Source organism: Camelus ferus, chromosome 12 (assembly GCF_009834535.1).
Source record: "Camelus ferus isolate YT-003-E chromosome 12, BCGSAC_Cfer_1.0, whole genome shotgun sequence".
In the NCBI taxonomy this organism is placed as follows: Eukaryota; Metazoa; Chordata; class Mammalia; order Artiodactyla; family Camelidae; genus Camelus; species Camelus ferus.
In genome coordinates, this window is record NC_045707.1 from 31,186,923 (window position 1) to 31,212,871 (window position 25,949).

Here is a 25,949-nt window from a genome sequence, read left to right on the forward strand (position 1 = left end):
CAACAATCTCAAATCATTTAAAAACAACTATTGCTAAAATTTGGTGAATCTCATTTCAGAAAATTTTCCACTTGTACTTACACAGAGGAAATGGTTTATCAGCTAGATCCAAATATACATTTTAGGGCATATGTGTCAATGTGTTAATATACATACTTTTAATGAGTTTTGAATTAGTAAACGTTCTTTTACTCCTCACTTTTTATGTGTAAGTCTCTACTTTTAACTGCCAAGACTTTAGCTTTATTTTTAACGTGTATTTCACAATGGAGCTACTTAAAAATTTACTTATTGCCTGATGTGTTTGAGGCTTATATTATCAGAAAGAATACAACTTAATTTCTACTAGATGTGTTAATGAAAATCCATAATATATGATTATAAATTCATATTTTACTGCTTTCACATTTATTTAGTTACTTGACCTATATGCATAATTAGGTATTAATTTTCCTTTGGAACAGCTGTGTTTTAGTAATTAGCTTCATTTAAAGTATTTTATTATAGGTTATTTAGTAAATATTTTTCTTACAATACTATTTGTAATACATGTATACATGTACCCTTATATTTAATATTTATATAGCAATACTCCAAAATATTCAAAAGAGGTACATCAGACTCCTGTCAGAATTTTCAATAGTTACACTAGTGCTGGAATTACTAGTGAGATCTTACATTACAAATGAGAATGATCAGTAGAAGACAGATGACTACCTAACATAAGTAACTCACTAAGATGAGTCATCAGTTTCTTAAGAGAAGTTTCAGAGTGTTTAATTACTATGACTGATGATACTAGGAATATAACTGAAATTTGATTTAATTATAAGCAAAATGTCTTAAAAGTCAGTAAGTTGTTGGGCATGTTGGTTTGAAGATGGTTGTTTCATTGGTTGCTCTCTCTCTGTCTATGTGTCTATCCATCTAATCTATCCTCTAGCTACCTATCTGGATATCTGTCTATCTATTATTTACCATCTATCATCCATCTAGCTATCTGTATCTATCACCCTGCCAGAGATTGGTATATATTAGAATATGATACAAGAGAAGAAGAGAAAGCCCCCTTTTAAATCTTTAAGAATGTGTTGTATTATGAAGAGAGGCAGGTGCCTGTTTCTAATAACAATACACATACTTCTATCCCTCTGAATTTTTCTTATCCATTTTTGTGTGCTTCTGCTTTTTCTCATTTGATTCCCCCTGTTATTCTCCTGTCTACTTCTCTCTTATCTCCTTTACTTATCTTTCCTTTGTGTTAGATATTTTGATTAACCTTTTAGAGTCTTCTCTGTCCTCTATCTTTGCTTTAATGTCTTTGCCCCCAGTGGTTGCTAAATTGCTTCAGGTGAGTTAGCTTTGAGAGCATTTGATCACAGATATATGTATATACACACACATATCTCTTGAGCTTTGTCAATTTAGTAACATGAGTTTTTTTTTAATAGAGGCAAGGGTACTATCAGGAAAGTTATGGCACTAATGCCATAAATCTTAAAATGAATACTTCATCCCTTTATCTTATGTTTCTACCTGATCTTTTAATGGAGAGAGGCCCTTCTTGCCTGAGAAAAGGAAAATGGACTCAAAGTCCTTTCAAAATGAGAATATTTTCTTGTGAGGTTTTAGTTACAGTGTATTCACTATGGTTGCTATGTAATTTTCTCATGTTCATGACCGTTGGAAGGATCCCTGTATTTAGAACACTTCATGACTAAGGTTTTAGTGAAGGCTGAGTTTCAGTAATATTCTAACTAAGATCATTTAAGACATTGTATAGCTTATGAACTGCTGCGTAAATTTGCATTAGGCAAGAATGTTTCCAGGACCTGATTGATGCCTGGAGACTGAATGGTTTAGTGGAAACAATACCAGAATTTGAGTCAGAAAACAGACTTTCAGGCTTCATGGATTCTACCTCTCATTAGAGTTGCTACCTTCCTTCCCTCTAGGAATCCTTTAGACGTATAGAGTCAACAGTTTAGATAGAAGAAGAACCACATATTGAGTACCCTCACTATAAATTTATTATGTCTTAAATCTTAAATAGGTTCCCTGGGGCTCCCCAGGAATCCTACTCCTTTTCCTTAATCCATCAACTTTCTCTCTCAGACATTTCAGCACATCTGCCCTTTTCCTTCTTTGCTGGTTATCTTATTTCTTATTTAATAGGAAAATGGAAGCAATTGAACTTTCTCAAGATTCCATCAGAGCATCTACCCCTGCGCTCTGCCTTCCCCAGTGTTCTGCAAAATGGCCATCTGTGCCCCCAAGGCCAACCCGTCCACTGCTTCCCTCCATCCCTTCCTTGTCCATCTACTTCAGAATATCCCTCTAGCCTTTATCCCCTTTCTCCCATGCATCACAAATTGTTTCCTGTCTACTGAATTTTATCCTTTAGCATACAACCTTGCTGTTCCTTCTTTCATCTTGAAAAAAAATTTAGAAGTAACAAAGAAACAAAACTTTCTCTTGACTGATCTTTTCCCTTAAGCTATCCCCTATTTCTCTTTTTCCCTTATAGCTAAACTCCTCAAATATGTTGTTTATACATACTGCTTCAGTTTCTCTTTTCTGGCTTAAACCTGTTCCAACCAGATTTTTGCTCCTAGTGCTCCAAAAAAACTCTCCTCCTCAGGGCTCATGATGACTTCATCTTCTTAGTGACCCATGGATGCTTTTCACTGTAGCAGTACGTCACCCCAGTTGTTACAGGGCTTATTTACAAAGCCGCTTTAGGATTTACTGGATTCACAGAAGATCATTTTTAGTAAACACTACAAAATCTCATTGCTGTATGTTATGATGAGCTAATTTTTCAAGTTTCAAACTACAAATCTCTTTTTATTGATTGATGGAGCAGCAATGGAAGGACTGGCAACATTTATTCTGCACAAAAAAAAAAAAACAGAGAAAAGTGACTACTAAAACAATATATTATAATTGAAGCATGAAAATAACTGAAAACTTTTTTTTAAACAGTTTCACAATTTGCCACAAAACAGAAGTTGTCAAAAACACTCTAAATCCTGTGTGGCAAGCATTCAAGATCTCAGTCAGAGCTTTATGTAATGGCGATTGTGACAGGTAAGATAATTGACAACTTTTTGGAGAGTTTTGAATATTCACTGTATATTTGGTATCCAGTAAATCTAAGTAGCATCTATTTTAAATAAGTTGGCTTATTTACCAATGTAAATGTGCATTTACAAAAGCATGGATGGTTTATTCAGAAATTTTTTGATAACTTTTTTTTAATCCACAATGATTTAGGAAGAGGGAAAATTTGACTAATTAATGTTTGGTTTAACTGATTTGATTTGTCAAGAATCAAAATGTGCAAAATGCTACAGGTCTATTGAATATTAGTTTGTTTTAACATATTATCCGAAAGTCATTCCAGGATTTTCAGTGCCTCAAGGTTTTTATTTGGTATTATCTTTATAGAGAGGAATAAGTAAATATACAAGAGATAATAAGATTATAACTACATGTATTAGCAATCCTGATATATTCCTGAGAATCCCATTTGACATTAATGTTATCATTGTTGCTGAATTATAAAAGTTCTGTAGATGCAGAACAGGGAGATTCTGGTGTTCTACAAGTAGGTAGGTGACGTGGTCCTGAAGATCTTCCCAAAATATACCTGAAGATTTCTTAATATCAAAGTTGTTTTCGTTCTTATGAAAGTTTATTGTAAGATTATAATATAATTTTACATAATAACCCCAAAGATATTTTATTTATTGTATTACTTGTATACTAGAAAAATGAGAGTTTATTCTATTAACTAATAAATAGAAAGAACTATTGATTATCAATATGTCATTAAATTTACTTTAAGATTTATTATGCTACTTGAGTGTCACTTTTTTATTTAATAATATAACTTTGTTTAGTTGGACTCATTCTTCAGAGAAAGTGGTTCTTATGATATAGTTCCTGGTTAGCGGCATCAGCATTACCTGGTGAGCCTGGTAGAAATTCAAGTTCTTGGGCCCCAACTGAGGCCTATTGAACCAGGAACTCTGGGCATGAAGGCCAACAACTCGTGTTTTGACAAGCCCTCCAAGTGATTCTGATCTATACTGAGTTTGAGAAATACTTCTCTATGACAATGGTTTTCAAGAGTGGAGGAGTAGCTCTGTACCTCCCCATTTAGGAGCTTTTCCCACATATTTTCCTACTCTGTTTAAAGAATTAAAACTCTGAATGATTTTATTAATCTATTTTAAGATATAAATAGAATTATGGTAATAAAATTAGCAAAATCGACTTTAAACTGTTTTGTAAAACCTGAAAGCATATGGTATTTTATCTAAGGAAATCTACAACTTATTTAAAAATTTTCAATCATATGTTGTTTTGATCTTGTAAGTAACTACTCTGTGTGTATGTTTTCCTCATGGACAGAACAATCAAAGTAGAGGTGTATGACTGGGATCGAGATGGGAGGTAAGACATTGTCTTTTCTTTTATTTTGGCTTTTCAAACTTAATACAGTTTAAGAAGCAAGCATACTGAAAGGACCACATTTTCAAATTTGTATTTTCAGATTTCATGTTTTTTGTCTTGATTTTCTGTGTTATTGAGGTGTTCACATAAGATTTTAAGAATGAGTAATTTTTTTCAACTTGCGGAATAAAATAGAGATCTTCCTTCTTTTGGATAACATAAGTAAAAGTTTTCAGCTTACACTTGATTTCTCTTTGTGTGCAACTTACAGATGTCTAGTTTATAGCTATAGAGTAGTGATTCTGAAATTTCTTTATCTCATAATTTCTCTGAAGATTCCTATAACCTTTCAACCCCAAATCATTCATGGGAACACACCTGAGCTCCCCTTCTCCAAAAACAGACAACATACCCCACAAACAAACCCAAAACCAAACTCTAGAATTATGTCTGGTGACTGCCAATACAAATAGTTGTTCAGAGCTCCAAAATCATGGGCCCCTCTGCACACCATAACATTTGTTAAAGAATAAAAGAGGGAGCCCACACTACTTTTTCTCTTCTTCTTAAGTATTTTCCCACTGTTTCTACTGTTTTAAATAGGATTGATATCAAAGTGTTTTTAAGTGATGTTAAGTCAGGGGACTCAGAAATGCTCAAATCTCACTCTTCTCTAGATAAACTGTTTCTTCAGGTGGTTCCTGAAGGGACTGAATCTACAGATGCCAAAAGAGAATGACAAGCAGGGAAGCAAAGGGCACTTGATTTGACCTGGCTAGTGTTCCACACTTCAGCCTAGAGCTCGCTGGAAAGTGGAGCTAAAGCTTGAAGTTGAAGCTCAAGATGTAAGCAAGGGCATTCCCGCTGCATTTTATATAAGCCAGCAGCCAAACCCGAAAAGATTCTAGAGAGTGTTTAGATAACTGAGCACTACTGTTAACACAAGAACAAATCTGACTAAGTCAGGAGACACCTCCTCTTATTTCTTCTGCTTACCTGGGTAGAAAAATGCCTAACTCGAGAGCCACACCAAAGCATGCATGTGACATTTGCCCGTACACTTACTTGCACACATGGTCTAATTGATGTCCTGGAATTTGGCCCTATCAGTATTATCTCCTTTTCAAAGATTGATAAGGACGATGAAGAGAGGGGTGGAGATACTAGCCTGCAGTTCTGCAATCACAAAGTAATTGACTTCGGTCTTCAAATTATATTCCAAACATGACTGTGCTAAAGCGTCTTAACACTGTTTGCTGTTTACTTTTTGAGACAATCCATGCTATAACACTGTTCTTTACATTTCTGCCACGTTAATTAATTAAGTGTCTTTTACAAGAATTCTGCATGCATTCTGTAGAAATGTCAGTAGAAAACCTATGCTTTCCCATAGGGCCTTATGCTCCATTGGTTCATTAAAGCTTCAACCACTGAGAAAATGAATTATGCCTGTCAGGATAAATAGAAAAAGAAAAAAAGCAAATCTAAGTTAAGTAAGGCTTTACGCCCTATAGCATATACATACTACTTTAAATTTTTATTGAGAATGGGCAAAAGTGGTAGCCTTTCCCTAGTAATTGAAGGAAACTGGGAAAATGGTTTTAATTTGACAATTTTGAAATGAGGGGCTTAAATTCATGTTTTATCTAATTCCATGCTAATTCAGTACTAAATTTGCAAAAGTTGTAGATGTTTTTCTTTGAAAGTGAGTCTTTATGACTCTCCTCTTGTCTCCAGTCTACTTCTAAGCCACAAAATTTTTGAATAGATCTGAGGATCATAATTACATTGGAATTTAATTAGCCTTTCTTTTGATGCTGGAGTTTTGAGTATTCCTATCCAGGTTATGATATATTTTAAAAATTAAAAATTTTCTTTGTTGTCATTGACATTTTTAAAATTGATTTTTAAGGTAACATTAGTTTATAACATACTAGTTTCATGTATATAATAATACACAAAATTAAGAAAACATTTATTTTGTTGTTTGCTTTTTATATTCAACATATAAGTGAAATAATTCAGATAGAAGACAGGATATGATTTATTGAATGTCAGGTATTCTCTAAGCATTTTTCATGTTGTTCCTCATTTAATTTTCACAATAAGAGATAGATACAATATTAATACCATCTTACAGATGAAGAAGCATAGGCAAAGAGGTAATATGCCTAAGGTCACACAATGAATAAATGGTGGAGCCGGGACCTGAACACTAGCATTATGCTTCCAACAGTAAACTCATAACTAGTGCACTATACTTCTGTAGAATTATAGTTGTAAATTCTGGCATGCAAATAAAAACCTTCAACCTGGACACAGAGTTTACTCATCTAAGATGAGTAATCACATCTTACTCTGTGATTCTTTGGTGATTGATAATGTGGTAGTTACGAATAATGCAAGAGCTATTTGAGAAACCTTTTAACGTAAGTATGTTAACACAGGCATAGCTCGTTTTATTGTGCTTTGCATGACTGCATTTCACAGATACTGTGTCTTTTATAAATGTCTCTGGCAACCCTATGGCGAGCAAGTCTGTAGGCACCATTTTTCCAACAGCATTGCTCACTTCTAGTTTCTGTGTCTCATTTTGGTAATTTTTGCAAAACATCAAACTTTTTCATTATTATTACATTTGTCATACAAATCTGTGATGTTGCTGTTGTTTTGCGGTGCCACAAAATTAATAAATGCATGTGTGCTAACTGTTGCAACCAGCTGTTCGTTCCCCCATCTCTCTCCCTCTCCTCAGGCCTCTTTAATCCCTGAGGCACAACAATATAGAAATTAGGTCAATTAATATCCCTACAGTGGCCTCTAAGTGTTTATGTGAGAGGAAGAGTCATACATCTCTCACTTTAAATCAAAAGCTAGAAATGATTAAGCTTAGTCGAAAGCCAAGACAAGATAGGCTGTGAAAGCTAGGCTTCTTGTGCCAAACAGTTGGCCAAGTTGTGAAGGCAAAGTTCTTGAAGGAAATGACAAGTGCTACTCCGGGGAATGCAACAAATGATGAAGCAAAACAGCCTTATTGCTGATACGGAGAAAATGGGAGTGGCCTGGTTAGAAGACCAAACCAGCCACGACATTCCCTTAAGCCAAAGGCTAATCCAGAGCAAGGCCCCAGCTATGTTAAATCTGTGGAGGCTGAGAGAGGTCAAGAAACTGCAGAAGCAAAAATTTGAAGCTAGCGGTTTGGTTCATGAGGTTTAAGGAGAGAAACTCTTGTCCATAACATAGAAGTACAGGTGAAGCAGCAAGTGCTGATAGAGAAGCTACAGCAAGTTATCCAGATGTTCTTGCAAGATAATTAATGAAGGTCCTCTAGAGGAAAAGCTTTCTTCATTGAGAATGATGTTGGCTGTGGTCTTGTCATATATGACCTTTATTATGTTGAAGTGTGTTTCCTATATACCAACTTTGGTGAGAGTTTTTATCATAAATGGATGTTGAATTTGTTACTAGCTTTTACTGACTCTAATTGAGATGATCACATAGTTTTCATTCTTCAGTTTCTTATTGTGGTGCGCCACATTGGTTGATTTGCAGATTATGAATCATCCTTGCATCCTTGGGATAAATCCTACTTGATTAAGATATATGATCCTTTTAATATATTTTGAATTCAGTTTGTTGATTTTTTTTGAAGATTTTTGCATCTCTGTTCATCACTGATACTGGCCTGTAATTTTCTTTTTTGTGGTATCTTGCTTGGTTTTGGTATCATGGCGATTCTGGCCACACGGAAGCATACCTTCCTCTTAAAGTTTTTGGAATAAATTGAGGAGGAATAAGGATTAATGCTTCTTTAAATGGTGGTAGAATTGATTTGTGAATCCATCTGGTCCTGGACTTTTGTTTGTTGGGAGTTTTTTAAATTACATATTCATTTTCACTACTGGTAATTAATCTGTTCTTTTTAAAAATTTCTTCTTGATTTAGTCTTAGGAGAGTGTACATTTCTAGGAATTTCTCTATTTCTTCTTGATTGTCTATTTTATGTTAGGTTGTTCATTTTATTGGTGTGTAATTGTTTTTAGTATTCTCTTGTGATCTTTTGTATTTCTGTCAGTTAACTTTTCCTTTTTCATTTCTGATTTTATTTATTTAGGCCCTCTTTCTTTTCTTCTTGATGAGGCTGGCAAAACATTTTTTAATATGTTTATTGTTTCAAAGAACTAGCTTTTAATTTTTTGATCTATTCTCTTTTTTTAGTCTCTATTTCATATATTTCTGCTCTAATATTAATTATTTTCTCCTTCTACCCCCTTTAGGTTTTCTTTGTTCTTTTTTATAAGTTTCTTATGTGTAGGTTTTGATTCTTTATTTGAGATTTTCTTGTTTCCTGAGGTAGGCTTGTATCATTATGAACTTCCCACTTAGAATTGCTTTTGCTGCATCCCATAAATTTTGGATTGTTGTGCTTCCATTTTTATTTGTCTCTCGGCTTTTTTTATTTCCTTTCTGATTTTTTTCAGCGACCCATTGATTGCTTAGTAGCATATTGTTTAGCCTTCACATGTTTGTGTTTTTTGCAGTGTTTTTCTTGTCAATTTATAGTCTGATACTGTTGTGGTTATAGAATATGCTTGATATGATTTCACTCTTCTTAAATTTATAGAGCCTTGTTTTGTGGCCCAGCATGTGATCTCTAACTTTTGCATGCACTGCAAAACCAAAAAAAAATTGTGTGACTGACTTTATTGCTTTATTCACTTTACTGTGTTGGTCCGGCACCAAACTAACAACACTTTCAAGGTCTGCCTGTACCTTATCTTACATATCATCTGAAAAATGGATGAATCATTCCTAGATAAAAGTTTCGTGTAACCAGAAGTTTGGTAGTTCGGTAGAGATGAATGAGTATAGATTTTCAAAGAATGCTAACACGTCAAAAAGGCCAGTGAAATGTATAAAAGCACTGTCCCATATTTATGAATGAGAACTAGAGTGAGAGCAAAAGCAAGTGAAAGCGAGTGCCCATTTATGAAATGCAGTTCAAAGAATGATGCATTGGGGGCATTAACTTTGGGAACTTTTTTTCAATTAAAAATAATGCTTTACTCTTGGAGACGTGAATTTAGCAGCAAAGGAAATATTTAGATATGGGATTCTATAAGCTCATGTTGTCATTGGATCATTAATTGTTTGAGGGAAAAGTTAGCAGTGGTCGATTATACCATCATTAACAGCATGTTCAAAAAAGCCTGAGGAGTTCAAACTCTGACAATAAAGGGGTGTAGTTGGGAGGGAAAAGATTGTGAGACAGAACTTTAAATATTCCTTGGAAATGAATTTATGATTAGTAGAATAACGAGAGGAGTGCATTGTAATTTTATAAGTGGTCAAATAACTTTTTAATGTTGGGGTAAAATGCACTTTCATTAATATAAAATGTATCTCTATATTTTAATATAAAATATTTAATGTAGCATTCTATATACTCCATATACACTAAAACAGCCTTTTTAATGTAAGCAAAATTATCGTTTTTATGAGTGACATATAAAAAGGAAGATTAAAATCATCATTAAATAATGTTGATAACCCTTTTGACTAAATATATGAAATTTGAAAGGCAATATAGTTTCCTATAAAAATGATGCTTAAAAGGTATAAAATAATCCAGAGTGTTACACAAGTTGATATTCTACCTTGTGGTTGTGGGTGGTATGTTAACATAATTGTTACTGTATTTTTACATTCATTTTTTTTTTATTTGGCATAATTTTCCAGTGTAGATGTTTACTTGAACTGGAATGGACATAACGTGATATTCACTGTATTATATGATCCACTGTAATTATCAGCAGAGATTGTTCTGTCCTTTGCTTGTCTTTCTGTCACCTTTAATATTTGTCATAAATCCTACACGTGTATCCTTATTTAATTGTATATCTAAATTGAGTGCTTTTGATTCCTATTTTTAGAGAAGAGTGTTTCCTTGGTGGATTTTATCCTTTTTGACACTTAGACTAGCTTCGTTCAGTAGAAATATGAGTCATATGTGTAATTTAAAATTTTCTAGTGGCAACATTAAAAAGTAAAAATAAACCAGTGAAATTGATGTAATAAAATAGTTTATTTACTCATATATGCAAAATGTTATCCATTTTATTATGGAAGCAATATAAAAATTATTAAGGAGAAATTTTAAATTTTTTATACTATGTCTTTGAAATCTGGAATGTACTTTATGCTTATGACACATCTCTATCGAGACTGGCTACATTTCAAGGGCCCTGTAGCAACATCTGTTTGGCAGCTATCATATTGGAAAACACCATGTAGAGTTTAATGAAATTGTTGACCTGGAACAAACTGCCAGATATTTCTCCAGCAAAGATGCATTTTTTGGGGAATCAATGGAGAATTGCAATTTGGGATCTGTAACCAGGGCAAACAAACCACGTGCAAGTCCCTGCAGGGCAAGGGAAGGAGCTGCTTTTTATAGAGAGGGGGAAAAAAAGGAAGTTGGGAGGGCTGTAGTAAACAAAGAGTCTGTGGCTTTTCATTGTCTGAGTCCTTGCCAGGAAGGAAGAGGAGTCCTTCTTCTTCCTTTGGGTTCACCTATTGTTGCAGAGTGAGAGAGCGCCCTCTGATGGTCTCCTGACTCAATTTGATTGAGGTTTCTGTTAGTATACTATACAAAGACTATATAATATGCATATAAATAACTTTGTATCAGTGGGTTTTTTTAAAATCACTTTTATTTGTCTGCATTTAGTACAGGTTTAGAGTTGTCCCATTATAAAGTGAGGAAAAACCGATCAGACATCAGGATTATTTTGTCTATAAACTTAACCATAGGAAACCAATGACATAATCTGATGTTTCAGTCTAAAGAATATTTCAGTCAAAAATTCAAGTGAAAAATGCTTGACAGTGTTACATGCTTATACTTTGTTTTACTTGCTAAGGTACCTCAGACAATTGAGGTGACAATGATATTCACAGATTAAAAACTTCAAGAATTGGTGTGATCTTAGGTTAGAAATACTTTGAGACAAATGAAAACAAAAACGCAACAATCTAAAACCTCTGGGATGCAGCAAAGGCGGTTCTCAGAGGGAAGTTTATAGTGATACAAGCCTACTTCAGAAAACAAGAAAAATCTCAGGTAAACAACCTAACCTTACACCTAAGGTAGCTGGAGAAAGAAGAACAAACAAACCCCTAATTAGTAGAAGAAAAGAAATCATAAAGATTAGAGCAAAAATAAATGAAATAAAGACTGAAAAAAAATAGAAAAGATCAATGAACTAAAAGCTGGTTCTTTGAAAAGATAAACAAAATTGATAAGCCTTTAGTTAGACTCAGCAAAAAAAAAAAAAAAAAAAGGGAGAGGGCCCAAATTAACAAAATCAGAAATGAAAAAGAAGTTACAAGTGACACCACAGAAATACAAGGGATCATAAGAGGATGCTATGAGCAACTATATGCCAACAAAAACAACAACGCAGGAGAAATGGACAATTTCTTAGAAAGGTACAGTTTGCCAAGACTAAACCAAGAAGAAATAGACAATATGAATAGACCAATTACCAGTAATGAAATTGAATCAGCAATTAAAAACCTCCCAACAAACAAAAGTCCAGGACTAGATGGCTTCACAGCTGAATTCCACCAAACATTTAGAGAAAAGTCAACACCCATCCTACTCAAACTATTTCAAATATTTTCAGAGGAAAGAACACTTCCAAACTCATCTACAAGGCACTTCACCCTGATACCAAAACCAAAGATACCACAACAAAAGAAAATTACAGGCTAATATCACTGATGAACATAGATGAAAAAACCCTCAACAAATATTAGCAAAACAAATCCAACAATACAATAAAAGGATCATAGACCACAATCATGTGGGACTTATTCCAAGGATGCAAGGATTTTTCAATATTTGCAAGACAATCCATGTGATACATCACATGAACAAATTGAAAAATAAATACAATGTGATCATCTCAATAAATGCAGAAAAGATTTTGACATAATTCAGCCTTGATTTTTGATTAAAAACTCTCCCCAAAGTGGGCACAGAGTTAACAGACTCTGTATCCTTTGATTGGAGCGTTTAGTTCACTTACATTTAAAGTAATTATTGGTTGGTATGTACTTATTTCCATTTTGTTCATTGTTTTCTGGATGTTTTTGTTGTTCTTTTTTGCTTCTTCCTTTTTCTTTTGCTCTCTTTTTTGTTGTGATTTCATGACTATCTTTAATTTTATATTTGAATTTTTTTCTTTTGTATATATGCATTTATTACGTTTTTTGTTTGTGATCATATATTTATTTATGATTATTTTAAATTGATAATTTCTTAAGTTCAGATGCTTTCTAACAACTTCATTTTATTCCTCCCTGCCATGTTTAATATTTTTGAAGTCATACTTTACATCTTTTTATCTCTTCACTGCTTATTTTGGGTATAGCTGATTTCACTACTTTTATCCTTTAATCTTCCTACTAACTTTATAAATGCCTGATTTACTACCTTGACCATATGTGTGCCTTTACCAATGAGATTTTTTTCCCTTCCTAATTTTCATATTTCTAGTTGTGGTCTTTTCTTTTGAACTTAGGTAAGTTCCTTCAACATTCCTCATAAAACCAATTTAGTTCTACTGCACTCTTTTTTAGCTTTGCTTGCCTGTGGAACTCTTCATCTCTCCTTCAAATTTGAATGATATCCTTGCAAGGTGTATACTTGGTTGTAATTTTCTTCCTTTTATCACTTTAAATATACCATTCCACTCCCTTCCTGCCAAGTTTCTTCTAAAAAGTCGGTTGATAGTTTTTATGGAGTTCCCCTGTATGCTACTAGTCGCTTTTCTTTTGCTGCTTTTAAGAGTCTCTCCTTATCATCAGTTTTTGCCATTTTAATTACAATGTGTCTTGGTGTGGACCTCTTTGGGTTCATCTTGTTTGGGACTCTCTGTGCCTCTAGGTTCTGGATATCTGTTTACTTCTTTAAGTTAGGGAAGTTTTTGGCTATTGTTTTCTTCAGTTCAGTTCTCTGCCTTTATCTCTCTCTTGTTCTCCTGGACCCTGTATATAATGTGAATGTTAGTGTACTTGATGGTGTTCCAATAATCCCTTAAATTGTTCTCATTTTTTTTTTTAAATCTTTTGTTTTCTTTTTTTCTGTTCAGCTTGGGTGATTTTCACTATTTATTCTTCCAGTTTGCTAATTTGTCCCTCTTTATCATCTAATCTACCACTGAATCCTTCTAGTGATTTTTTTTTAATTTTAATTATTGAATTCTCCAACTCTGTTTGGTTCTTCATTATATTTTCCGATTCTTTATTAATCTTCTCACTGTGTTCATACTTTCTTCTCCCAAATTTTTGAGGGTCTTTATGATCATTACCTTGAACATTTTGGGGATACATTTCTTATTTCCAGTTCATTTATTTCTTTTTCTGAGGCTTTATCTTGTTCCTTCATTTGGAATATATTCTTCTATCTCTTCATTTTGCCTAATTCTCTTTGTTAATTTCTATGTTTAGGTATAGGTAGGTTGGTTATGTTTCTCAATCTTGGAGAAGTGGCTTTTGTTGAAGTATGCCCAGTGGCATACTTAGCTCTGGTCACCAGGGATATATGCTCTAGGGGTGCCCCCTATGTGAGCAGTGTGGGCCCTTCTATTGTATCAGTGCCAGCTACTGTGGGAATTCTGGTAGGCAGGGCTGACTGCTGTCCTGGTTGGCTATCAGGCCCTGCCTTATGTCATGACTAGTAAATAACCTGTTGCTGGGTGGGGCTGGGTTCCAATATTGGTGGCTCTGTGGCCTGTGAGTTCCCAGGGCTTGTTCTAGCTGCTGGTGATGGGGGCTGGGTCCTGGTCCACTGGATGAGGGACCTCAGAAGGCCCATGGCTAGTTTGGGCCCACTAATTGGCGAGGCCCAGTCTCAGGGCATCTAGCTGCAAGGCCTTTGGAGGGGCTGGAGCTTGTGCCTGCCCACACTAATATGCAGGGCTGGGTTTGAGGCAGCTGCCTGCAAGGCCTAAAGGGCCCAAGGCTGATGCCAGTCCACTGGTAGGCTACTCCAGCTTCTGGTAGCCATATTTTCAAATAATCAATGCCTGCATTTCATTAATGTCTCCCTTATTGGCCAGTGCAGCTTTATATACTGTATCTGGAAAATGTACTTAAAATATGTAAGTAGAAAATATACACTAACCATCAGCAAGGTTATCTATGGATAGTGTGATTAAATACCTTTTTAATTTTTTATGCATTTCTGTATTTTCAAAAAATTTACCATGAACTCTTAAGAAAAGATATCAACTGAAGGTCTAGAAATATCAACATTATAAAAAGTAAATTTGACATACCAACTCTACTTCTACAATGTTTCTAGATAGCTCAATTCCTAATCCAATCCATACCTGTTTATCTGTGGGGTTGAGAGGTGATTAAGTCAACAAGCAGAGAATTTACCTCTGAGACAGATGCACAATGGAGGATACATAACAAAGGAGTCTATCTAGAAAATCTTTGGCAGTAGCTACAAATATTAGTAATAGTAATTTGATTAGCTGTCAATAGAAAATGTGTCTTTTTTAATATATATTTTATTTTTATTCATTTTGTTTTGTTTTTTGTTATTTTGGTGGGGGGGAGGTAATATGGTTTGTTTATTTTTTTTTACAGGTGGTCCTGGGGATTGAACCCAGGACCTTGTGTATGCTAAGCATGTGCTCTACCACTTGAGCTATACCCTCCTCCCAATGTGATGTCTTTTTACTGAGTTAGAATCTAGTATTTTCTAAATTAAATCCAGGAAATCTGGTTGCTTCAGAGAATCTTGGGAAGATCAGATAAGTGGAATGCTTACATTCCAAGGGTGGATGCTTAGAGTTAAACGTAAATGAGCTGACAAAAGTTAGACTGGCTCCCAGATTACCCATTTGTTCCAAGTTTCCAATTCATCTTTATAGTAACTATATATTAAATTTTTTCTCACTGATTTAATGAATACATTTTGTCCTTTTATCTTACTAGTTCATGAGACAAAAATATCTAAAGCGTATTTAAAGTCAATCTGTAGGACTTCCCCTATGTAGGAGTCTAGATCTTGTTTTAAAGTTGAGCGATAACAAAGAGGAAACTTTTAATAGTTACTTTATTCCTCATAAAACATGAAATAGTACCTGTTTTATTGCTGATCATTTTGACTCAAGTTCCTATGTATCTTAGGATCTCCAAGTATCCTTAGTGTTTGTCCTTAAAATAAAAAACTTCCTGTTTCTGTTATATTCAAAACATTGAAGAATGGCTTCTTTAAGGATTCTTTTGGCCAAAGAATGAGGAAAGAAAGCAGAGTTTTTAGTAGCATTTTGAGAGATTGACAGTTGTGTACAGAAGAGATTCAGTTATTCAACTCCGAAGCAACTCAGCAGTGTTTTTATCATTTTTGTTATTTTATGGTATACTGTGACCTATCTTACAGTTTATAATTTTGTAAAAATAAAATAATGTGAAAAAATACAGCTTATTTATATTATAGTATGTATCAGAAATATGTTGAGGTTTCCAAGGAAGAAAAGACAAAAAAAAGCCTCACCTCTTCTCTTCATTCATGGTAATCTTTTTTGACCATCAATTTACTGGATAAAATATTACATTGATTTATATATTTGTGACTTCAGGTAGTTTTAACAATCTATATCTTCAAAGATTTTTAATCCATATTTAAAAGGTCTTTCTTTTTGCTCATATTTAAGAATATTTTCCATATCTCTGTGATGACCTTAAATTACATATCCATTCTGTGAAACAGAAAAAACCTTGATCATTTTCTGTATTCAAGATCAAAACATATTGAAATTTTCTTATTGCCAGACACATTGTGGACCATTTATGACAGTGGTCTCAACTGAAAGCTTACATGAGAATCCCCTGGAGATCTTTTCTTAAAATATCACTTCCCCAGATTCTGTTTCAAGAAGCTTGGGGTGCAGCCTAAATGTTTGTTGTTTGAAAAAACTCTCCAGGTCATGCTGATGCAGATTTGGGTGGAAAAATCATTTTAGAAACTCACTCTGGAATAGGAAAATTAAAAAACCAAAACCAAAACCAAAAAAAACCCCTCAGGTTGTAAAACTGTTTCTTTTTTTTTTTTTCTGAAGTCAGAACAGAAGATCAATACTGTTAAACCAAACAAAAATTTCTGAGCATCTGTTAAGTGCCAGTCACTATACTAGTTACTGCAGGGGTATTAAAAAATCCATTAGCCCGTGAATTAAAGAAGAATGTGGTCCTTCAGAATGAATGGTACAATCCTGGGAGAAAAATACTAGACAGAGCGTGGCCATTCTGTTTCAGAGAAGGGTAAGTTTAGAGCTGGGTGAAAGTAGCCTAGATGTGTTCATGACCCAGTATAATACATGATTCATCTGAAAGGAGGGTAGGAATTTTAAAAGAAGGGATATTGTGAACCCAGTAAATGCAGTGTTCTATTTAGAACAACATTTCCATGAGAAACAACTAAATTACGTTTTGAATATGATTAGAGCATTGTAGTGTGTGCTTTTTCACATAGTTTTCCATTTGATCCTTGCAAGAATCCTCATAGTATCCATGACTACTAACCCAATTTTGTTGATAAATGTATTGAGGTTAAGTTTCTAGCCCAAGATTATGTACATGGTTTGTGAGCGTTTCAGTTCTCCACGTCAAGTGAGGCTAGAGATACTAGGGCCAGTCTTAAATAAGTGGAATCTTATGAGTTTGTAGCAGCTGAATAGTTTTAGTTGAAGACTGAAGTAAAACACAGTTCTTAAATTCTGAATGTAGTGACAAAGAATGCGTATTGTTGATGGAAATAGGGAGTTGCTAACTTGTCAGTTTGTGGAGGTAGAGGTGGATATGATGGACTTGGTTTTGGAACCAAGTGGTGAATTTAAAATTCTAATATTAGCTTTTGCTTAGTTTTGATGAAGAGACACCAAATGTAAGCCTATTTTGGTATTATCTGATTAGTTTCAGGATTATCTGATGGTCTCAATCAGATAATACTAAAACTCCTTTTGACCTCATGCCAGAGGAATGAAAGTATTTCAGATGACATCAGCGTAATTCTGCTGTGTTTCTTACACATGGCTCAGCTCTCTCTCCCTAACAGATTCAGATAGGTTTCACCCCGCCTAGGTTTCACCCCGCTTCTCTTTATCTCTCCCAGGAATGTGTTGCTAAAGATTTTGCCATTCATTATATTTCCTTTCTTCTTTCCCACCCTCAATTCCTCTCTTTAAAATTATGTATCACTCTGGAGATGCGTATCAGGCTATTGGAAATATGAGACTGGAGAATTAGATACTGGAATATAAATTAAAGGAGTAAGTTGGAGACTCTTCTACTTAAAAAAATTTATTTAAGACAAAACAAGTATATGTGATTGCTTCATGAGAGTTTTGGGAGAAATTACTGTGGAGCTGGACCATAAAGTTATTCCAGTTAAATGACACTTCTGGTTGTGAGTGATGTTAGTAATAATGCTTGTCCTTTATACAGTAGGTTGATTAGTGATATGTGATGGTCACCCACTGTTTTCTCTGTGATTCTAAACACCAAGACACTTTGAGATTTTATGTTAACACATGTGCTGTGTAGCTCTGTAATATTTGTCAATCAACTGTGAGTGTTCCAAATACACATAAAACTAAGCTTAGCAATAAATAAGTCCTGGGAAAATGGTTTATTAAAATTTAGCAAGTGAGAAGTTCACAACAGACATGAATTTGCCAAATATATTTACTTTGTAATAATTTTAATATTCCATTGAAACTGGCTAGTCAGAAAGAGAGATAGGAGAGAGAGAGAGAGAGACAGAATTTGAATGGGAAAGAGTACTGTGGTGTGTTTTTTTGTTATATAATTTGCTGTTATAGAATAGTTTGATAATCCAATTTCATAATTATTCATTATAAAAGTGTTAAATTTAATTTAATATTCCAAGCAATTCTACACATTCCCTCTCAATTCTAAAAACAAGCAAACAAACAAAAAAACCCATGAGGAATACTATGATTGTTCTTTGCCCTTTGTAGAATGTGAAAATTAAGGCTCAGATTGTGGAAATGAATTGCCCATTTTATATGACTGTTAAGTAGTCATAGCTTTCAAAACAAACTACTCTTTATTCCTCTGACAACTGCCTTTCTAAGCGCCACTTTGATTTCCCATCATCTTAATAGAGGAAAAATGGAACATGGTATTCAGAAGTCCAGAATCTCTCCTTTGAAATACACGTTCTTTTAGCATTTGATGGTAACTATAGCAGACATAACCAGAGAGAGTTAAAACAAGACAAAAATAGTATTTTAGCCATTTACTCCTGTTATAGTCAAATCACATTTAAAAGGAAAATTTTATAGTCACTGATATGAAGGGAAATGAAGACACAATGTTGCCACTGCCGGTGAAAATTTAGCTTTGGTAAATATTCAAGTATATTTGAGAGCTTTGTATTATACATTTATTTTTAAAATGTTTTAACCAGACGATGGTGCTGAGCTCCCTAAATGATATTTTATATCCTAAAGTTTGCTTTGCTGCTCTCCTCTATCAAGCATTTGTACTCTATTTTTGAATTTAAACACATGTTCAGTTATGATATTCTTATTTTCAACCTGCTTGGGTGCGTAGTTTTTGGTCTCATAATCTCTAATTTGCATCCTACATGCAAGTTGAAGATGCAAAATAAAAATTTCAAAATAGTTTTTATTTAAAATATACAGGTAATTATATATTTGTATTATCTAAGTAATTGCTTCAATTAATCGATTTCATTAGAAATGGACTGCACAACTTTCTTTTGTATGTACAGTATTTCATAATATTTAAAGTTATTTCTGCATTATAGTTTAAACCAGATATTTTAGTCCACATTAAGATTTATTGTTAATAAAAATTAGCAACATTTTAATATTATGCTAACACCACATAAAATTTACATCTTTGGCATTCCACTGAATTTGACACAATCAAAGAATATCTGTGAATAAGCTATTCTTTTGGATTTTTCTTATTTATTCTGTGTGTATATTTAAACTGATTATAAACGTAATTGTTTGGCATTAAGTTTCAGTTAGAGGGAGTACTCAGTAACCTATAATCTGACTAGCAAATAAGGTCCTTAAAAAGAACTAGACTGGTTTTGTATTACAATTTCTCCTATAATTAATATGTATTATATAATGTTTCTAAGGAAGTCAAAATAATCCAGATCGTGAATTTAAAGCTTTCAAGTTAACTATACATATATTTATAATACAAATGGCATGCACTAATTGCAATTGTATATGCTGTGTTAAGTGGTATTGTAGAATTATTAGCAACCTTTTCCATAAACCAAATCTTGAGATTGATAAACACTTGAAATAAAACTTTATAAACATATGAAAGTACATGAATATTTATGTTTTATGCTACTTAGGTTGCTTGGCTTACTAGTATTATTCTGTGATTATGACTCAGGAGCAGAGATACAATACTTGTTAATTTATATTTTTTTGGCCGCAACTTGTAATTTTATACATAGAACAGAATAAACATACAAACAAGAGAAGAATTTTCTAATGTGCTGTTTTCCCCGATGACTTACGTTTAAAGTGAATTCAAAAAATAAATAAATAAAAATAAAGTGAATTCACAATGGGAATGTTTATTTAGATCTACAGAAAGATAATTCTTATATTTAAATCTTCACACGTTAACAATGCCCATTTGAAGTTATTGCTCTCTAAACAGTACTTTGTTATTTTTCCTCAATGTATGGAATAAGATACTTAATATATAGAGTCGACCATATATGTACTTTAGATTAAATGCTAATATATTTGTATATATTAGAGCATAGTTTATAAACAAACAAGCCAATGGAACCTGTATATTATAAATTTATATTTTAACCTCACAAATTAATTTTAACATATATTGAAACTAGAACTGCATTTATGGGCATTTTCTAAGATAGTACCTTTCTTCCAAGAACCCAGAACAAATTCTGGTATTCTGTTCAGAACAACTGAAGTTAATCAACTCAACTTTTTTTTGAAGTGAACAAGAAAATGTATTCTGTGATTTTTGAGGGGTGAAAAAATTTTGCCAGGAAACCTAATGACTCACCCAGAGAGAACCCAAAGGTTTGAATCAGTAGACAAATATTATTTTTATTGGGTTGTATGGACAGATAGATATTTCTTTTACTTCCACTAGGAAATTCACAGATACTTAGGATGGGTTTTAAGGACAAACTTTCTACTATGCTTATTATTAAAGAAGAAGAACTTTTACAAATAGGTGCTCCCCATCTAAGCAGCCTCAATCCTAACTCACTCACTACTTTTAGTGTTGATTAATATCTTAGATATATGTATCTCTTGGAAACTTGGGTATTCTAAATTTTGCTTCATAGTCTCCTGGAGCCTCAATAGGTAAAATATATATTAATTTACTCAAGCTTCTAACAAAACAACTATTATGAAGTGTGTTATTTCCATATTTTAATACTTTGAAGATTTTTTCATTATTAAAACCATTATCATCAAAGTTATACCGATCAAAAACATGTAATTACTAAAGCCTCTCAAAATACCTAAAAAGTTTGTTTCTCCATAAGTAATGTAAGAATATAATATTCATTGAGAGGAGTGGAAAGAGTAATGACAGGTTTTCAAAAATGTCCTATAAATCATGAATGGTAGTAATTATTTTCTATTAATTCAAAATATTTTAATATAAAAATAAGCACACAACTCTCTATGGCTGAAATTCTTTCAAATCTGCACGTTATGAGCTACCACATAAAATCTATGTCAAGGATTATAGTAAACTCTTGTCAGCTTTAAATGTGAAATTTTGCCAAAGTGGGATGATTATCTTTTAAATTCATAACATGTACATTTTTTACTAACAATGCCTGATTTACATAGCACAAAGTAAAAATAAATTTTGTGAATTACTTGGTTTTATTTGAGATGAATAATCTAGGCAGTTTGTAAGACTTGACAGTTTGTATGACTTGATTTTCTTAATTGTTTATACATGTTAACTAAAAGCTACAAGATCAATAATTCATAGTTTTGTACTAAGTAAACACACTTTTTTTTTTTTAAGCTGGTAAGTCTATTAAATCTAAAACCTTGGCACTGATCAAAGCAAACTCTCCAAAATGCATTTTCCCCCATAGGTTTGAAAGAATTTCAATAGCGAATTTACTTGAATCTTTTCCTCTTTGTGACTTACCATTTGCAGTTGGTCCCTGTTGCCTTTTTTGGAGTCCCTCAGTCTGTCAGGAAGATAATGGACAGTATGGAGACTGGTGGCCAGAGAGAGCATGGAAATTGGTAGCCGGCTCCACAAGTAAGGATGGCAAGGGAACTAGAACACTTACGATGTCTGTGGGCAACTCTGGCAGGACTATAGGAAAAGGTGTCCCTGCACATAGAATGGAGAAGATATGCCAGAGGCAAAGAAGGGAATGTTCACCTTTGAGAAGATCCCTAACCCTCTAACCCTATTAGTGGATTGTAGTGTGCATTTCACGCTGGGAGTTGTATGTGTGTGTGTGTGCGTGTGTGTGTGTGTGCGCATGTGTGTGCATGAGACAGACAGAATTACTCCTGTCACACTTTTTCCCTTCTGTTTTCCTATTAAAATGTGCACCTTGGTTAGAGAGGTGTTAGGGTCCCCTGTGTTCCAGTCTTTTTTTTTGGTGGGGGAGGGGGGTGTAATTAGGCTTATTTACTTATTTATTTTTAGAGGAGGTACTGGGAATTGAACCCAGGACCTCATGCGTGATAAGCATGCACTCTACCGCTTGAGCTATACCCTCCCCTTCCCTATGTTCCTGTCTTAATCACTGTGAGAAAGCAAGACAAGTTAAGATGATGTTATTGTCTCTTAAAGACATACAATGTTAGTTAACGGTTACAGAGAATAAACAAAGCTAGCAATATAATAGCAAATCTAGCTAGATGAGCAGATAGAACTCAGGCAAATATGAGTGAATAAGCAATCTATAAATAAGTACTAATTTATGAGCACTATCCCAAAACTATACCAGTATATAAACAAACAATTTATAAAAGCATATGATGCATAGCTAAAATAAAAATTTTTTAAACTGTGAATTGAACGTTCTGGTGACTAGTGTATATGTGCTTTTTTTTAAAGTTTTGAATGAAAGTATCTGTTATTAATATGTTTGAAAGGAAGAGATTATTTTGAATTGCAATTATTTGGCTGTAAACCAATGACAAAGAAAGAACAAGAGACAAGAATAGAGATTTAATATCCTATTCCTTTTTAATTTTGATCCTTTGGCCAATATTAAATTTATTATTATCTTATGTTGATTCTATTTCTTCTTTTGTTTTGCTTTTTTTATTATAGTAGTACTGATTATTCTTATTAATTCTCATTAGTCTGAAAATAATAACACTCATTGATAATTTAAATTTTAGAAACAGGATACTGAATCACACAGACTTTCATTTCTAGAGATCAGTGTTCAGGCTAAAAATCAGAATTCAATCACTTTGAAATTATAGAGGAAAAGTATGTGGTATGAATAAACATAAATGTTTAAAAATCCAGAAGTTGGAGAAGATTTTAACTTTAGACACTACTTCATTAACTTTCTAATTCATGTAATCCTAGAAAAATATCCAAAGACTCTGTATAGCTAAGGAAACTCCATCCTACCTTATAATGGATTAAATTACATTTGTGAAACTATTGCTAGATCAAAGTTATTTTATATAAAGAATTTTTGGCCTTAGATATGATAGACTTTTTATTTGATTAGGCAAATTTTAATTTGAATGAGGAGATTTTGCTTGATAGTATTTTGGTGCATTAAGCTTATTAGAGGCAATAGAAAAGAAATTAATTGTTAATTATATTTAAAAAGCTAGACTTTATAGCTAAAATTTACGTTATGTCTAATAGATACACATGCAATTTAAATAATCTGACATCATAAATACACTTTTAAAATAAGTGTATGCCATGTATTTTTTTAATTGGAATAGCTGTTTAGGCATTCAGTTTTGGCTTAAATATGATAAATCATCATCTAGAATATTTCCTTTATTATAGTATGTATCATTTGCTATTTCTAAACCACGTTAAAAAGGTTGTCTTTATCTTAGAAAATGTAGTTTGTCAATCTTTGTGTAGATTAAAATATAAGTGAAAAGTTAAAGTATTAAGTAATAATAGGTGAAATATAGACTTACTGAAATGTATGATTATGTAGGTATAATATTCTATATTATATAGAATTTTATATATATTTATATTCAAAAAGAAAATAAGACTTAATATATATGGTATTTATATCTTTTAAAAATTCTGTCTGTATTAGAAATAGATCAAGGAACAGATACGAGTAGGACTGATCAAATTAGCCTATTTTGCCTGCTGAATTGTTCATATTTAAGAGTGATTGTATCTGTTTGCTTCTTGGAGGATCAGAAGTGTTGTAATCTACAGACGGAGCAAAGAAAGCACGACCCTTCTGAAATTACTTAAAATTTCAACAAAACTGGAGATAAATGATCACTTCTAATCGTATACATTTATATATATATGTATGTATAATAATTTCTACCAGTAAAAACATAAATTAAGACTTTATGAAGAAAAACTACTTCTGTGAGGATGTGCTTATAATCTGTGTTTACTGGGGCATTTATTTAAGAGTCATGATAGCTCTGTAGATTTAAATACAGACCAACTCATAATCTAGGAATATTTAGAAGCCATATTTCTGGACTTTTTAAAGGAAACTATGTTCTCCATCAGGATTTGAGGAAGTTAGAAGGAGAAAAAGACTTGATTTGTTGAAATTTAAAAATACAACTGCTTTCTTTAAGAATCAGTGAAGGCTGGCATAAATTAGTAAAAACATTCCTAGATGCTGAAAAGTTGTGTCCAAGTCAAAAACTTTGACTAGAAGAAAAATGGGGTGGGGGGGGAAGCAAAATCAGGACAGCTGGTATGTTGTTTTCTGTACTTATAAAGACTTTTTGTGGGGATCATGGGAGATCACAAGTACCTCGGTGTATTTTACTTGAATTATGAAATTAGTGCCTTGGTCTCAGTCACCTCTAGAAAAACACTGCTGCTCTTCTACAGATACAGGTTTAAACAGTAAAAATGTTTGCAACCTATCCATTGAATTAAGGTCACCATAACAACATTTCAATTACAAGCATTTATCATTTCTGCGACTGCTCATTTTCTTGCTGTTTTCAAAATCTTGCTCTGCTTGCTAGGACTGGAATGCATTAGACAAGATAGAGGAATGTGGAAATCATTAGGTTGAAATAAAGATGGAGGAGACAATATCTGGGGCTGTTGTTCCTATCGGAAAAATCATGCCAATTTTTGTGCTGATGTCTTTTCAGCATCCCAGTTACAGACATTATCTTTAATGTACAGTTTTGTTCACAGATCATCATTTGATACATCATTTAATGCACACCTGAAACATCACACTCTGGTATACTCCAAAGGAGTGGTATGCCTAATGAATTAAGCATTCTTACACCAGACTGGAACAAGCCACGGATGTATGTGTAACTCCAAAATATCAATTCATAAGCCTATCACATCTTCACAGGCCTTATTTTGCTTAAAGCTTCTTTAAAACTACATGGATGTCTAAAGTCATATTCCTAATAATCGGGGAAAAAATGTATTTTAGTAATGCCTTTTATAAGGAATTAAACACCTTTCACAGGAAGAATTCAAATGAATTATCTGGGTTTATTTTCGAAACAGTAAATAGGCACTGCCTCCAATTTTTAGGTGAAGACATAAGGACCTCAAAGTGACTGACTGACTTAAAACAGCGTGATGATAGAAAAAGTGGTGAGATAGACTCAGTACGTATTTGCCATTTGTACACAGGTGCAAAATTAGTGTCATGACTACAAGGAAAAGAAGCATCATCCATTGTGCCCAAGGCAGGGTGGCCTTTAGGAAGGTCATTGGAAGTGCCAAGAAAAGGCAATCGTCTCTCTCTCTTTTCTCTATGTCTTTGCTGTAATTAGGTGGGTGCATTTCTGTGGGAAAATAACAGCTGTCGGCACAACCCTCAGAGTTGTTTCAAGGAAATAGAGTAGCAACGGCTAATATATTTGGCACTTGTTCCATGCTTTTGGATTAAGTATAATTCGTATGAGGCAAAATTGTGAATATGACTGGCAAGGTAAAATTACAGCATGACTAGGATATTAATCTTTCGGTAATGCCCACTGGTTACCAGGCACTGAAGTAGGTGCTGAGAATACTGAGATGAATTGATCATTTTCCTTACCTTCAAGTATATTATAAAAGCTAAGATGGGAGATATATAAACAATAAATATTATACAGTGTAGGAAGTGTGATGATACAGTTGGGTTTTTTTGAAAGCAGAGGGGAAGGGCATACAGCAGGAAAGATTTCTTAGAGGAGAAA

At 33.4% G+C, this 25,949-nt stretch overlaps 1 protein-coding gene and 1 non-coding gene across 5 annotated transcripts in view; one reads left to right on the plus strand and one right to left on the minus strand.

Moving 5' to 3' along the window:
• The window catches only part of CPNE8 (copine 8), a 185,781-nt gene that overhangs the window by 94,426 nt on the left and 65,406 nt on the right, over window positions 1-25,949 (plus strand). For 3 of the 4 annotated variants that reach the window (XM_032493309.1, XM_032493310.1, XM_006184230.3), the window contains exons 9-10: window positions 2,986-3,090; window positions 4,420-4,461. In XM_032493309.1, coding sequence (XP_032349200.1) covers window positions 2,986-3,090; window positions 4,420-4,461 — 147 coding nt within the window. Of the gene's footprint in view, window positions 1-2,985; window positions 3,091-4,419; window positions 4,462-21,732; window positions 21,841-25,949 lie in introns of those variants that run through there. The other variant, XM_032493311.1, reaches the window with a different exon arrangement.
• On the minus strand, window positions 22,240-22,312 carry TRNAD-AUC. The gene has a single exon. It is a non-coding gene; the product is annotated as a tRNA-Asp (tRNA).